The sequence below is a fragment of the Megascapheus bottae genome, chromosome 29, assembly GCF_031878675.1.
Source record: "Megascapheus bottae isolate mThoBot1 chromosome 29, mThoBot2.hap1, whole genome shotgun sequence".
In the NCBI taxonomy this organism is placed as follows: domain Eukaryota; kingdom Metazoa; phylum Chordata; class Mammalia; order Rodentia; family Geomyidae; genus Megascapheus; species Megascapheus bottae.
The window spans coordinates 1,432,578-1,448,579 of NC_143537.1; the positions used below are offsets into that span (position 1 = coordinate 1,432,578).

The 16,002-nt window shown below is 55.0% G+C and overlaps 1 protein-coding gene across 1 annotated transcript in view; it reads left to right on the forward strand.

Moving 5' to 3' along the window:
- Positions 1–16,002, forward strand: part of Slit3 (slit guidance ligand 3) — a 230,622-nt gene that overhangs the window by 146,920 nt on the left and 67,700 nt on the right. Inside the window, exon 5 of the mRNA XM_090320813.1 lies at positions 13,859–13,930. Within this exon, the coding sequence (XP_090176939.1) occupies positions 13,859–13,930 (72 nt within the window). The remainder of the gene's footprint in view (positions 1–13,858; positions 13,931–16,002) is intronic.

Below are 16,002 nucleotides of genomic sequence, written 5' to 3' on the forward strand. Positions count from 1 at the left end.
GACAAGAAGCCCAGCGCTCTCCTCGCTCGCTGCCTGGAGAGGGTGTGGCAGCGGGTGGAAGCGCTGGGTCTCTGCATGGTCTGCTGTGTGTCTTCTGTATGCAGATAAACACTTCACACTCTTTCTGTGGTCCTCGGAGAGTAAATTTCTCCCCAAACCCCGGGCAGACGCTGCCTGCCACATTAGCTCTGCTTCCAGCCCCTCCTGTGGGATGAGGTTTGACAGAGCCACTGGGCGCTCTGAGTAAATGAGATTAACGCCACCGCTTTGGACGTCCTTGGGGAAATATCCGTCAAAATTGTAAGTGAGTATACCCTTTTGACCAGCGACGCCGCGGCTAGGAAATCCTTCCAACAGAGACAATTCATAAAAAAAAAATATTCCCGTTGGGCCGGGAGTCTGGCCTAGTGGTAGAGTGTTTGCCTAGCACGCACAAAGACCAGGGTTCGATTCCTTGGTACCACATACATAGAAAAAGCTAGAAATGGTGCTGAGGCGCAAGTGGCAGAGCTCTAGCCTTGAGAAAACCCAAGGACAGTGCTCAGGCCCTGAGTGCAAGCCTACGACTGGCAAAAAAAAAAATATTCCTGCAATGTATGTACCTGGTGGAAAACTACAGGATGCGAAGGGATCATTTGTGTCACCTCTACATGAAAGGAAGGCGAGTGGCCCACTAGCAGAGTTGGGCAGAGTTACGGCTGCTCGTGCTGGAAGACAGACGGCCATGGGGAGAAAGGGCGGTGGTAGGAGATCTGGAATGACATGACCCAGGCTGTGCTCAGGGACTGCTCAGGAAAGGGGGGGACCCCACAGCTGAAGAGTCCAGGCTGGGTAGACACAGAACCAAGAGAGAGCAATTGGTGTGGGGAGGTGGAGGAGACCAGGGCAAGGTTGTTCAAAACCACCTGCCACTTCCTGGGGCCGCGGGAAACCCGAACTCCCTCCTTTGTAGTGTGCGTGTATGCACACGTGATAGGGATGCCATAATTGTTGAACATGGAAGGCACAGTCCCTATGTCTGCAGTACCAGAAATGTGCTGGTGCTGAGCCAGGGTGGGAAGAAAAGACAGAAACTGCAGGATGGGCCCTGGAGGAGCCACGTCGTCGTCAAGGTGTGCAGGTCCAGGCCCCGTTCTAGATGGGAGCCTTGGCATGAGGCGGTGGGTGGATGTGGATGTGGACAGGCCAGGAGAGGGTGCTGGAAGGACAGAGGCTGGGTGACCGCTGCATCTCGGATGCCTGCAACAGGCCACTGTCCGCCTGGGCGTCCACGAGATTACCATGCAGCTGTTTTCTGTGATGTGGAAAAGATGGGGAAAGAATAACATGAAACAAAACCTGCCCATCTCTCTGTCCCCTACCTGTCCCTCACTGTGTGTGTGTGTGTGTGTGTGTGTGTGTGTGTGTGTGTGTGTGTGTGTGTTGGTGTCCACAGAGCTTATCCATAGGAGAAAGATTGAACGAAACTAGGAATATTTACCAAGATATTTACAGTGGTTATTTTGAATGGAAAAAACTTCTGAGTCCTTTGGGGAGGTGTATTCACATGTTTTCCAGGAGGCCTTTATACTGTGGGGGTTGCTCTAAGAAACAGTCTGAAAACACACCGTTTCATGGACAGTTGAAGTCCTTCTCTGCCCTTCCTCTCCGGTTATCTGCTTCCCCACTGTCCTCTGAGCTGCCCGAGTGAAAGCTGCAATGTTCTGAATTCTCTGTTTCTAAGTAACACTGTGCCTGCCACGCCTGGGTGCCAGCTGGATCATGGGGCGAGAGGGCAGATCAGTGGATGGGTAAAGGATTTTTATATTGTCCCAACAGCAAGAAATGCCCCGTGTGTGAGGTGCTGGATATGGGAATTTAATGCCTACACCTTGTGTAACCCTGTCTAATCAATGAACCCCGTAAATACATGCAATTAGTATGCGCTCATGTGGGCAGAGAGCTAAAAGGACTGTTCACTTACACGGACAGGACCTGGGAGGAGAACAGAAAAGGGATAGTCAGAAGGCTGAGGCTGAAATCCGAAGATCATGGTTCAAAGCTAGCCTGGGGAGTTAACTTCCGTGAGACTCCTATCTCCAATTAACCACCAGAAAACTAGAAGTGGAGCTGTGGCTCAACGTGGTAGAGCGCTAGTCCTAAGCAAAAGAGCTCAGGGACAGCGCCCAGCCTCTGAGCTCAAGCCCCACAACCAACCCAGACAGGCAGACAGGAAGTTTGTTGGAGAGCCCAAGTTATAAGCAAAGCCTTCGTTTTCATAAGGTCCAGTGGTGGCCACGGTCTGTCCTTCCTGGACTCTAGGCCAGGCCATGGAAAGGAAAGGAGTCAACTGGGTAGGGGCTGAGCTCTGCAGCTGGGTGGGTGATGAGAGGCTGTACTGGTCCTCGGAGGGACCATGGCACAGAGGCTGGCGGCCACAGCCTTCCACCCAGGCCGGGAAGTGCACTGACCAGTCCCGCTCCACACCGCAGGCATCAAAATCCCTTCCTGCCACCGTCTTTTCTGAACCTGCTCCTTTAAACAACAACCCTGAATCTGAGCCTGGGCCCTGAACCCCTGCTCTCATCCTCTACCTCTCTGGGAACAATCCCTGCATCCCTGCGAGCACCCCTGCCCCGCAGTGCTTAACCATGTTTACCTTTGCTCCCAGGCCCCCCTGCCCAGAAGAGAAGTCCTCTGTGTGGTGCTTTGTTTTGTGGTCCTGGCACTTGAACTCACAACCTCACACTTGCCAGGCTGGCTTTGTATCACTCGAACCTCCCCTCCAGCCCCTTTTTGTTTTATTTTTCCAGTCCTGGACTTGAACTCAGGGCCTGAGCACTGTCCTTGGGCTTTCTCAAAGCTAGAGCTCTACCACTTGAGCCACGGCACCACTTCAGGCTTTTTCTATGTATGTGGTACTGAGGAATCGAACCCGGGTCTTCATGCATGCTAGGCAAGCACTCTACAACTAGGCCAAACTCCTGGCCTAACTTTTTTTTTTTTTTTTTAATCCTTAGAGACATAGGCTTTGCTTGCATACAGAAAAAGACAGATGGACTCTTACATACACAAAGGTTGTGAATGATTTAGAAAAAGAGGAGGAGGAGGAGGAGGAAGAAGAGGAGGAAGAGGAGGAGGAGGAGGAGGAGCAAGAGTCTTTACTTACTTTCCCTTGCCGTTTGGTTAGAGAAAATGTGCTTTTGCATGAGATGAAAGGTTTTACCTAGAATTTTATATGGGGGGTGAGGGGGGAATGGTGCTGGGAATTGAACCCCTCACACACACACCCCCGCCAGCCCCCCCCAGGTACACTGAGGCCACCATCATCCCCCCTCCTTCCTGGTTGTCTTTGGGGGTCTCGTTTTCCTCTGTGGGGTCACCAGGGGATCTCCCTGTAGGCTGTTAGAGGACAAACTGAGGACCAGAAGAAAGCGATGACGTTTGCAAGTTCAATGGTGGGTGTCTCGGGGAAGTTGATGAGCAGGATTGGAATGGAAGGATTAAAAGACTTCAAAAGCCAGGCCATTACCTGGCCCATTGCTTTCTATACATTCCCTGAAGCTGCCTGGGCGGAGGCAGGAGGAGGCCCGGAACTGGCTCTGTTCACAACGTCAATTATGTCTTTTTTAAATTCCCCTTTCACAATTTATTTGACATTTTGAACGGTGGCCAAAAAAGCTATTATAACTATAAAACATATTCATTGGGATAAATCTCATTAGCTGAGCGATTTAATTAAGGTATTGGCATGCTTAATTGATAACGTGTACGCCAAGACCATTTCCGTGCCTCATTTCCATATGCTTTGAGACATGTGAGGAGCTGGGTCTTTAAATAAAAGAAAGAAGAGGAAAGAAAAAGCCCCTCCATTAAAATGCTATAGATCCATGTCCCGCCGTCCCCAGAGACCGCTTTCTGCGGTTCTCCTTGACTTCCAGCAAACCTCTGCCCCGCTGGGAGCAGCCACACACACTCAGCCTGAGTGCCTGTCAGACTCTGCGTGATCAATAGGAGAATATTTATATTAATAAAGCACCAAGTTAATTAAATAAAGTGGTCCTCTGGGTAAACTTAAGATACTCGAGGGATGGATGGAAATCAATACATCCAACCATTTGAACATGAAGGATGTGCCTTGAAATTTTATGGAGCTGAGAGAGAGAGAGAGAGAGAGAGAGAGAGAGAGAGAGAGAGAGAGAGAGAGAGAGAGAGAGAGAGAGAGAGAGAGAGAGAGAGAGAGAGAGAGAGAGAGAGAGAGAGAGAGAGAGAGAGAGAGAGAGAGAGAAGAAAAAGAGGAGGAGGAGGAGGAGGAGAAAAGAAAATTCACTTTGTAATGTAAAAAGTTTGAAGCTGCCACCATTTACCTAGGCCCAGACCTTATCTCTACTTTCTGGAGCCACAGAGTCAGGAAGGTGGGGCCTGTAAGTGGTGAGGGGCTGGGGGCAGGGGAGACCCCTTCCCTTGTGGATGGGGATCACCGCGGAGGAGGAGGCTGGGCTCTGTGGCACAGGCTGGAGCTCGGTGCAGGCCTGAGGATGGCATTTCAAGTTGTAGCTCGGACATTTCAGGCTGTGGTGTGGACTGGACTCAGTTTCTCCCGGGCTGTCCCCTTGGCCCTCAGCTTCCTGTCTGCGCCCTCCCCTGACTCCCACTCCCGGTGGTTTGATTTCGGCCACAGCTCGGGCTCCACGAGGGTTCCCAGGTCCCAGAAAACTTGGTAAAGGACGTTCTCAGAGGTCCCCAGAGCCCCCCACCACCCCACCCCTCTGGGCATAGCACCCCCACAGATGCTCTCTTGTGCCCGTCACCAGCAAGCCACCCGCTTCAGAGATGGGGCCACGGCCCGTCTGCGGGAGCTGCCTTCCCACGAGGCTGGCCAGCGGCCTGGACTGCACGATCCTCGCCTCGTGTGGCTGCTTCTCCACCTGGTGTAGAGGGAGAGGGCGGAAGAGAGCAGAGCTCCGTGAACTCTGGTATGGGGAGACAGGACCCCAGCACCCCAAGTCACACGGGGCATAAAATAATTCTCACACTGACTTTAATCATTACACACACACACACAACACACACACACATACAGGGCCAGTACCAGAGGCGGGCCCTCTACCACTTAAACCATACCTTCACTTCTGGCTTTTTCCTGGCTAAGCGGAGACAAGAGTCTCTTGGCTTTGTCTCACCCTTAAAACCTCAGCCTCCTGAGTTGCTCTGTTTACAGGCATGAGCCGCTGGTGCCTAACTCAACAAGTATATGGAAGTCACAACTTAAGTTTATATTTAGCAAAAGCTGGGCACCCACAGAAGCAGCCACGAGACCCTGGAAGCTCCAGGCTTGGTGGCAAATCCCACAGGCAAATACCCCCTGAGCCACCAGGGCAGTCTGCAGCAAGCCTGCTCTGAAGCCCACATCGCCCAATGCCCAGCTGGCTAATCCACCCTTGGTAAATAAAGTCACATCTAACTGAAGGCGGAGACCAGGGCTTCACCCAAGTGAACAGACTGGCAGACTGGCAGACAGCCAGTTCGCCTCAGCTCTTTTCCAGGAAAAGTGGAGAGGGTGTGTGGGAAGGAGGCTGAATCATTTACACGAGCCCTCCTGGCTCAAAGCACAAGTCCAGCCCCACCTTCCCAGCTCTTCCTAATCACCCTTCAGATGCCCCTGCCCCTGTGGGCACTCAGCCCCTGAACCCAAGTCCATTCACAGGCGACGTGAGGGGACCCAGATTGCCTACGACTGGCCAGGTGGGTGAAGTTCAACCTGCCCTGCCCCCCCCCCCCCCCGCCTCGCTAGCTCGCTCACTGGCTAGGCCGTGTCTCCTGATGGCCGTGTCTCCTGATTGCAAAAGCTTTTTTGGCATGGGACTAACCCTGCAAAGAAGAGGAGGGGACTGGGGGGGCCATCTCTCCAGAGAAGATGACAGAGGGACAAGGACGCCTCTCCAATTAATCAGCAAATGCCTGGCTCCCCTCTCAGGCCACAGGATCGATTTACATAAAGCTGCTTCTGGAGATGAATGCGCGTACCCCTCCCGGCCCTTTCCCGTGCAGCCCATGTTAGAATGGGCTTCTGGATGCCAGATTGACAGTGTCAGCTCCCGTAATCAAGTTAGGGATGGAGGCCTGAGGCGGCTGCCCAGGGAAGAGGAGGGGAGAGGGGAGAGAGTGGGGGAGTGGTGTGCAGCCCTGGGGTGGGAAGGAAGATGCCGTGGCACTGGGGCCCCTCCTCAAGCCCATGGTGGACACATCACCAGCTCTGTTCCTTTGAACCAGGTGAACCCTGGGCCCCTAACCCCAGGTTTTGCTTTGTAGCTGGGATGGGTAGAGGTTGGGGCATCTCCCAGCTATGTCCCCAGATCCTGTGTCACCCACCAGTGGCTGTCCTCAACCTCCCTTTTGGAACGGTCAGGCTGTGAACAGCCCTGCATTGGGCTGCTTTAGGTTCATTTGGACTCAGAACCACCGCCTCTTCTTGGCGACAAGAAACCCACCCCATCCAGCCTCTGTCCCTTGAACAACTTCTGTGTCCCAGATGTCCCTCCCACAATCCCCCAGGGAGCTACTTGTCTGCAACCCCCCCTCCCCGCCACAGATGTCCTCGTAGGCCACCCTGGTCTCCTGAAGGCTTGGGAGGGACTGGGGAAGGACCCGCTTCTCCTCTGGGTCCCAGGGGTGAGTGCCCGGGGGAGCGGGGGACGGACCACTCCCCTGGCTCCGCGCGGTCAGTCTGGACACCCGGCCCTCAAGGGGCTCTCCACAATGAAGAGCACAGGCTTCTGCTCCAGGCCTCCCACCGGCCCTTGTCCCCGGCCCCACAAGCCTCCCCTGAGACACACACCTTCGCCTCTACAACCCAGGGCTTGCCCTGAAGTCAGGCTCAGGCTGTGCGGTGTGGGAACCCCTCTCATCCCCTCCTGCCTCAGGGCTGGTGAATCCCTGCAGCCCTCCCTCACTTCTCACAAGTAGGAGGTGGAAGCTCAGAGGCCTGATGGTTTTAAAGACACGGAGCCTCTCGATGGCAGGCATGGCTGTGAACTTGGCAGCCAGTACTGTGCCTACCTGACCCACCGCGAATCAGTCTGTGTGTGGTTCTTGAGCTTCTTCAAAGTTCCGGTGCCAGAGTCCATCTGTTCAGTCGGCCTCGGACGAGTCCCAAGGATCTGAACTTTCATTATTATTATTATTATTATTATTATTATTATTATTATTATTATTATTAATGCCCAAGCCAGGCATACTGGCTCACGCTTGTCATCCTAGCTTCTCAGGAAGCTGAGATCTGAGGATTTCGGTTCAAAGCCAGCCAGGGTACTAACGTGAGACTCTTATCTCCAGTGAACCACAAGAAAACCAAGAGCGGGGCTGTGGCTCAGGACAACACCCAGGCCCAGAGTTCAAGCTCCACGACTGAAAAAAAAACCCAAATATTTGAAAAGGCCAGTGGTAAATTGGTTCTCTTTCTTATCACTCAGCTCTGGCCGTGCCACCTGGAAGCCAGCCTTGACTCCCCTCTGCCTTCATCCGTTACGCTCTCTCTCTTGAGGGCCCCTCAGCTGTGGACCCCTGCTCACCCCTGACCATTGAGAATTTGAACTGTGAAGTAGAACTGCAAAAGCTTATTATTATTATTATTATTATTATTATTATTATTATTATTATTACTATTATTATTGTTTTGCCAGTCCTGGGCTTGAGCTCATGGCCTGAGCACTGTCCTTGGACTTTCTCAAGGCTAGAGCTCTACCAACGTGAGCCTCAGCACCACTTCCGGCTTTTTTCTATATATATGGTACCGAGGAATTGAACCCGGTCTTCGTGCATGCTAGGCAAGCACGCTACCACTAGGCCAAACTCCCGGCCCTCCAAAAGCTTTCTTGGCATGGGATGGACCCTGCGAAGAGGAGGAGGAGACTTCTGAGCTGCTTCTGTGGCTGTGTCCACTCCTGGTCATCTCCTTGTGCCAACTCTGGTCGTTTTAGACTCTGCCCACCGAATTAAGCCTGAGTTCCCCGGGGTGACTCATTCCCACGGCACAGGTCCCCCCATCCCCACCAGCCCACATGATTCCCACAGCCGTCCTTCCCCTCTTCCTGCTCATTCTTCCCTCTTAAAGCCAGAAGGCCAAGGGAGGCCAGGCCAGCAGCTTAGGTCCACCCTTCCTTCTGTCCAAAACGTCCGGTGCTCTGGAGGTGGCTCTGTTGTTCTGTCTCTAAGCATGAGGGGGAAGGCTTTGCTTTCTTTTCATCTGGGCTCGTCGGTAGCGTGAACGCCCATGTGATGGGTAGCACACAGTAGGAGCTTGCCTCCTCTTTGGGAAACAGATGCGAGCCGACACTTGATCTGGGGTGGTGAGGGCTGGGGGAGCGGTCTAAATGTGTCCAGTGAGGTCTAGCTGCTGTAGTCCTCTTCCAGTCACCTCTTCAACTCCAGTAGCGAGCAGAGAGAGGTGGCCGAGCCTGGCGGTGAGAAAGCCATCTTGTCCCCACCCCCGTCAATGCCTGGAGCTGGTGGCTCCCCCAGTCTGTGACACGGATATCATCTGGTGAGGACCAAGGAAGCTTGTCCTGGCATGGCACTGGGGGCAGGGAGCAGGGCCCCTCAGCTGGGAGGCAGGCTTGGGGTTCACAGGGATTTGACAGCAACCCAACTGCAAACATATAATCTTGCTTATTAAGATACATTGCCTGCAGAAGAGATCTGCCAAGGAAGATCGATCTCCCCTGGAGACTGCGGGGCCAGGGCCCCCACATGCCTGCCCCTCCCTCCACGGCGTCAGGCCTGCCAAACCCCGGCTTCCCCCTGAATTCCTTCAGTCAGAGGGTGGGGGGGTCCAGGGCCCGGTGAGGGTGGGGACAGAGGGTTACACTTTGATGGGGGCAGGGGGTTGAGAGTTTTGGATTAGTGGATTATTCATCCGAAATCTTTTAATCCCTAAATGAGCTTTGATTGATAGCTGGTGGCCAGTGGGCAGATTCGTCCACTTAGGCAAACAGTGAGAGGAAAGTGAAGGTATCTCCAGGCCTTGGAGAATAGGCACTCACCCAGTTCCTGGGTCCACAGCTCCACATCTGGAGTCTGCTTGTATCACCCCACTTTTCATGAACTAATTGAGAGTTGGTGGGGTTTTGGGTCTTGCTGTTGTTGTTTCAGCATCACTAAAAGGGCACTGGGGAGCTGGGCCCAGGTATCTCTTGGTGGTGATCCTAGCTACTCAGGAGGCTGAGATCTGAAGACAGCCTGGGCAGATTCACCCTGCAACTCCAGTTCTTGACAGAAAAAATGGAGCTGTGGTTCAAATGGCAGAGTGCTAGCCTTGGGCACAAAAAGCTCAGGGACTGAGCCCGGGCTCTGAGTTCCAGCGTCAGGACCAGCATGCATGCATGCATGCATAAATAAATAAATAAATAAATAAATAAATAAAAATTACAAACATAAAAGGGTAGCATTGCTTGGTTTTGCAGCTAGGGGTGGAGGGGCGTGCGAGGGAGCATTCTCCCTTCCACTGCCGGGGGAGCGGGTCCAGCTGTCCTTTCCTTGGCGTGCAGGCTCCCTGTGTGACTCCTGTGCCATCTTTTGAGAGGAGAAGGGGACGACTCAGAGCTGCTGGGGGTGGGGCCCGTGGGCTCCTGTGGCCGGTACAGCCTCCACGCGTGGCAGCGGGGACGGCACCAAAGCTCAATAACCCCTCCTAACTGAGAACATCTTTATCCCTCTGTCCTTGGCCGGTGCTGGCTTCTCCTGCCTGGCGTTGTAGAGGGCGGGTGAGGCCGGGGAGTCTGCATTTCTCTTGGATGGTCTTGAACCAAGAACCATCCCAAGTAGAGCCACAAAGTCCACTGGCTCAGAGACGAGCTCCCTGGGGTCCCGAGCAAGGCGCCAACTTTCCGGGATTGTGACTTAACTCCCCGTCCTCCTCTTGTCTCCTCCCTCGCTGGCCTCTGCTGGGAGGACTTCATGTATCAGTCACTCAACCTCGGGTCCTTGGGTCCACGAGCCCCATCTTATTCCTGACTCCACCCGTACTCCCGCCTCATCCAAGACCGTCAGCGATGGAGAGCAGGAGCTGCTTCGCAGGTGACGGCTGGGGACACCTTAGCCCCGCTCTGACCCGAGGGAGGAGCCCATGTCACCCTTGTGTGTGATTCTCGCGGAGCGTGAGCGAGCTCAGGTGCCAGGGCCACTGTGAACAAGCGTTTTCAGCTGTGGAAAGGCTGGCATGGATCACAAGTGACTCCCCAAAGCTTCCAGAAAGCTTCCGAGACCCACCGGGCAGCTTCACAGCAATCTGGGGACCAGCACAGGGCGGGTGGTTCACGCACTACTCAGGAGGCTGAGATCTGAGGATCATGGTTCAAAGCCAGCCCGGGCAGGAAAGCCCACGAGTGAGATTTCCTATCTTCAATGAAGCCTCTAAGAACTCAGAAGTGGTTCAAGTGGTAGAGGGCTAGCCTTGAGCAAGAAAAGCTCAGAGGGGCAGCACCTGGACCGAGTGCAAGGTCCAGGTCAGGCATGCATGCATGTGCATGCACACACACACACACACACACACACACACACACACACACACACACACACGTTCACACTACTGCCACATAATACAGACAGGACTTCCTGGTCATGTGGATGTGACCTGGCAAGGGTTTTGTCCCCCTTGCCCCAGGACAACAAGCGGAGAGCACAGTGGCTGTCCGGTGTCCTGCAGGGGTGGGAGAGGCAAGGCCCTCACTGCAGCCCGGAGAACAAAGCCAGCTATGCAGAGGGAGCCGGGCAGGGCCAGGAAGGCTCTCCTGGAGCCACGCAGCCTCTCAATCCATTTATCAAAGTGTCTGCGGCAAGGCAGATGAAGCCATCATAAATTTGCAAAGAAAGTTAGTCTGTGTCCAAAGCATTTTAGTAAATTAAAAAGGTTGGGGGGCGGGCGGGCTGGAAGGGGGCGCGCCGGGTTCTGCCAGCTCCTGTTTGACTTAGTGTCTCCTTAATACGTCCTCTTTGCTCCTGCGTTCGGGGATGGAATAATCGGGCGGTTAATCATTTTCCGGAAGCTGAGAAATGCACTTTAGCTAATGCACTTCTCCTTTCCTTTTACGGCTCTAATTATTTAGAAAGTTACCCTAACCCGGAGCCCGGATTCCCAGCCAAGACGCCTTTCCAGCTGCCAGCTCTTCCACCCCGCACCCCCAAACTAGTCCTCCCCGAGGCTGTCTTCTGCTAGACCCTGAGATGTTCTCTCCAGTCACTTCTTAGCATTTCCAAAACCCCTCGCCAGTCACTCACATCAGAGCTAAGCGTTTGGTTTTGGGGCATCACGGGTAGATTTTGTTATTTTTATTTAAGTGTCAGCCTCCTTTCCCCGCCTGTTCCCCCACCCCAGAAAAACAATGGTGTCTCAGCCTCATGCTGAGATAAAGACACAATTAGGAAGCATCACAGATTTCCCCGCCATGGCCATGCGGGGATGGTTACCGAAAATGAGGTGCCAGCCCCTGCCCACACCCTACCAGTAGGGACAGTGGAGCTGTCACTGTGCCAGCCGGACTGGATGCATCTGTGGGACCAGCACACCGTCCTGCTAACTCGTGCTGACACACCAGAAAAGAAGCTTGGTGGAAGATTAAGTGAACAAAGTTCACAAGCTGGTTGCAGTAAGGGGACTGAGGAGTTTCCACTCGACTGGGGTAGAGGGACAGCGGCACGCGGGGACTGCCCTGGGACTTTCCTGCTTATTCTAGGGTTCCCGTGCATCTGCTTTCCTCTCGGTCGTCTGTGGGATGTGATGTGCGCCTGGTGTTCACGTGTTCACGGCCCTTCTCCTGGACCCTCGCCCTGCTCACAGCCCCTTGCCCCTGATTTTTCTCATCTGCCATTTGTCAGATGTGTTTCCATAGCTTATCTCTTGCAGTAGCCAAAGATAACAGCCCAGCCAGGGGCATGGGGCCAGGTGCTGGGGGGGGGGTACCCAGAGACTGACCACAGGGGTAAAGACAGGACCCATCGTGGCTGCTGAGCCTGGGGCCAGGCCCACAGGCGTGGTGGAAATTGCATTAGTCCCATGACAGGACCCGGCTCTTTCTCCAGAGGCTGATGGACAATGGCCTGGTGGCCTGGGTGACACGCCTGACCCCCAGCTGTTGTCATGGGCTTTGTTCAGAGCCCTACTCCAGGCTGGAGTCCTGCTCATTGAATCAGGCCTGGCTGGGGAAACTTGCAGCACGGTGAAATTTACTCCTGTGGGTTACAGACAGGGGGACCTGGATTTAGGGTGGGGCCACCCTGTTATTCAGCATTCACCCCAAGGCCTAGCATTGCTCGGGGATGGAGGAAATGACACATGTTGGTCCTGAGACTTGGCTTGAATCCAGGGCCTGGGTGCTGTCCCTGAGCTTTGATGCACAGCCTGGGCTCTAGCGGGCCAAGAGGGGTGGGCTGTGCCCACTGTCTGAGCCCCCCTCTCCTGCGCGGTGTGCCCAGGCCCTCACACGGTGTGCCTACCCATCTCTGTGTCCACCCGTGTGTAAGCCAGGAGTAGCCCTTGAATCCTGTCTGAGCATCCATGCGTGCTGTCTGTCGGGAGCCGTGCAGCTAGCAGGCCCGGGAGCAGAGAAACCTCCGTGCTTCTCTCCACGCGAGAATTCAGCTGCATGGGAACTGCGCCGCAGGACAGCACGCAGCCAGTAAAAAGGTGGTCGTGGTTGTGCTGGTGAGAAAAGTCAAGAGCAGGCGAGCCCACTGACACGGAAAAGCCGTTTACATTGGTGAGATACACACACACACACACACACACACACACACACACACACACACACACACCCGATAGCAGTGTGTGTCCAAGTGCTTAGTTATTTCATCGGGCATGCAGTTGTGTGTGTGTGTGTGTTGATGTATTCATGTGTGTGTGTGCACACTCATCTTGGTACTGGCACGAGGTGTGTATGTGTGTGTGTGTGTGTGTGTGTGCACACACGCGCCTGTGTTGATGTATACATGTGTGTGCACGTGTGAGGGAAAGGCAGGCGGCTTGGCCGGCCCTGGCCCCCAGCTCTCCCTCCTCCTGTTCCCCCCACTTGCTGTGAGTGACCCTCTCACAGCCACGCTGTGCAGGCCCCACTGGAGGCTGTTCCCGTGGTCTCCAGAGCCAGGGCCTCCGGGGGCCTCTCGGGGGCCTCGTGGGGGCCTCTCGGGGCCTGGGGGGTTCAGCCCACCGAGCTCCTGGCCGGCTGGAGGTGGCAGGGAAATGAGTGCAAGTTTGGTGTCTCAGAAAACGAAGCAATCAAGTTGCATGGTTCTCAGGAGCAGAAGGGAGGCTGGAACCGGCGCAGGGGTGGGAGACTTGGATTTGGGAAAGTTTCACCCTCCCCGCCCCATCCCTGAGACCCCTCAGAGCAAGGCTGGGGTGCCTGCCGGGGGGGGGGGCTCTGTGGCTGGGTGTGTGGACGTGCAATTTGAGTGGATATTGTCAGACGAGCAGGCATCCCCGCCAGAAAATCCAATGGCCCTGGCCGGGCTGGGCTCAGAGGACAAAGGCGGGACCCGCCAAGCAGAGCCGAGAGGGGAGGCTGGGTGGCTGACCAGGGAGGGGGGCCTCGCGGGGGGGGGGGAAGCCAGGGTCTTCTCCAGAAGAAGCCAGAATCAGGGGCAGCCACAGTCTTGGCTGGAGGCTGGAGGCGAGGGACCACCCAGCGTGCTTGCCTGCCAGCACTCTAGGGCGGTTTCTCCCGCCTGGCTTCTCCATCTGGTAAGGGGTTCAGCCCAGGGGTCACAGGGAACAAGGAGCGAGGCCCCACAGCCCCACCCACCCCTAACAGGGGTTTTGTTATCATAATGAGATGCAAGAATGGGCCTGGATGTGTAACCCTCCCCTCTTCTCTTCCCTCCTCTCCAGAGACCTGAGCGAGAACCAGATCCAGGGCATCCCCAGAAAGGCATTCAGGGGCATCGCCGACGTCAAGAACCTGTAAGTGTGGCCCGCTGCCCGCTGGGGTGGCGCTGGGTGTGGCGGGAGGGTGGCCGAGGGCTCGGGAGACAGAGGCCGGCTTCTGCCAGCGTCGTGTTGGCATTTATGAACTGGTGGAGGGGTGGAAGCCTGGCCCACGGACGAAGGCAGTGGGAAAGACGAGGGGTAGCAAGGCTAGAAATGCATTAGAGCCCGGGCAAGGCTGGTGGCAGTGGCAGGGGTGGTGGTGATGGTGATGATAATGATGGTGACAATATGGTGACGATGATGACGTCACTCTAGTAAACACGTCCCGCCTGACCCCTACAGCCCCACTTATGCGATAGAAGGCTTGTTGATGGTTTACTTTTTATTTTATTTATTTATTTGTGTGTGTGTGTGTGTGTGTGTGTGAGTGTGTGTGTGTGTGTGTCTTAAGGCTTGAACTCAGCCTCAGCTGTCCCTGAGCTCTTCAGCTCAAGGCTCCCACCCTACTCTTGAGCCAAGCCAAACTTCCCATTTTCTAGAGGTTAATTGGACCTAAGAGTCTTAGGTCCTGTTATGTCCAGGCTGACTTTGAACCTTGATCCTCAGATCTCAGCCTCCTGAGTAGCCAGGATGACAGGCGTGAGCCATCGCTCCTGGCTTACATTTTATTTTAAATCAGCATTGATGGACAGGGAATTTCAAGAAATCTCAGACAGGTTCCTGTGCTGGTTCTCCCACACACAGCAGGGTAGTGGCATCGGACTTTGGATTGATACCCGCACCCTGTGTGCCCTCACAGAGTGCGTGTGTGCGTGTGTGCGTGCGTGTGGAATCTTTGTCTAGACACAGGGTGGTAAGATGGGACAGAACCCACGTGGAGACGCAAATTCCACACATCCTCTGCATGTGGCCCGGAGTGTGGGTTTGGAGGCCTGGCAGACGTGGGTTGCAGTTTCTGGAATCTTCTTTCATGGCGTCGGCACTCAGAAGGCTTCGGATGCCTGTGGCACTGGGGGCGGAGAGCGAGGTGGGCAGACTCGCTGCGGGAAGGAAAGTTGATCCCCCAGCACAGGGGGTCAGACGCTGGCCCTGCTCATCAGCTGGGGGGGTGAACCCCACTGTGTGGTTCTTGGGTGGCTTTCATGGTGTCTGTGGGGGATCAGGGAAGAAAGTGGAGTCCGGCAGTGCAGCCTGGAGGCCAGAGCTGGCTCCAGCGTCTGATGGGGCTGTGTGCGAATTCCGCAGCTCTGCCACTACTGAGCCTGCGCCCTCGGACACGCCACCCGACACCTCGGGATGTGGACTGCAGCTGTACTCACCTCCTAGGGCTTTGCAAAGGCTATGAGGCTAATGCCCACACGTAACAGCCGGCCACGCTTGCTTGGAAAGGACTTAGAAAATTCTACATGCTGCCATGTTCCCGTGTGGCTGTCACAGTTGCACAGACAAGCTGGTCCTTCAAGAAGGACGAGTGTAGCTGGGGCCTGTGGCACATGGCCAGTGTCCTGGCTCTCGGAAAGGAGCTTGTTGGGTGGGGCTGGACAGGCCCTCTCATCATGGGACTCCACTTAGCAGAGAAGGAAGCATGGAGGAGTGGGAGGAGGGAGGCTCAGGGCTCCAGCTCAGCGGGGAGCCCCTCATTGCTTCCCCAAGAAGAGGAAGAATCCTCAGGTCCAGTCCCTGTTGTGGCCCCAGGCTGGGAGGGGGGCTGGCAGGACGGGGGGGGGGGGGAATTTCAAAGCAGCTCTGTGAGCCACTCCATCTGAGCTGACGCAGCAGGGACTGACCTGTGTTAAATGCCTGCTGTGTGCAGGCACTGTGAGTGCAGAAGCCTTGCATGTGAGGCCAGGCCAAACAGAGGATCAGGGAGACAGACAGACAGACAGACAGACAGACAGACAGACAGACAGACAGAGAACCAGGGAGACTGACAGACAGACAGACAGACAGACAGACAACCAGGGAGATAACCAAGGAGGCAGACAGTCAGACAGACAACCAGGAAGACAGACAGACAGACAGACAACCAGGGAGACTGACAGACAGACAACCAGGGAGACAACCAAGGAGACAGACAGTCAGACAGACAACCAGGGAGACAGACA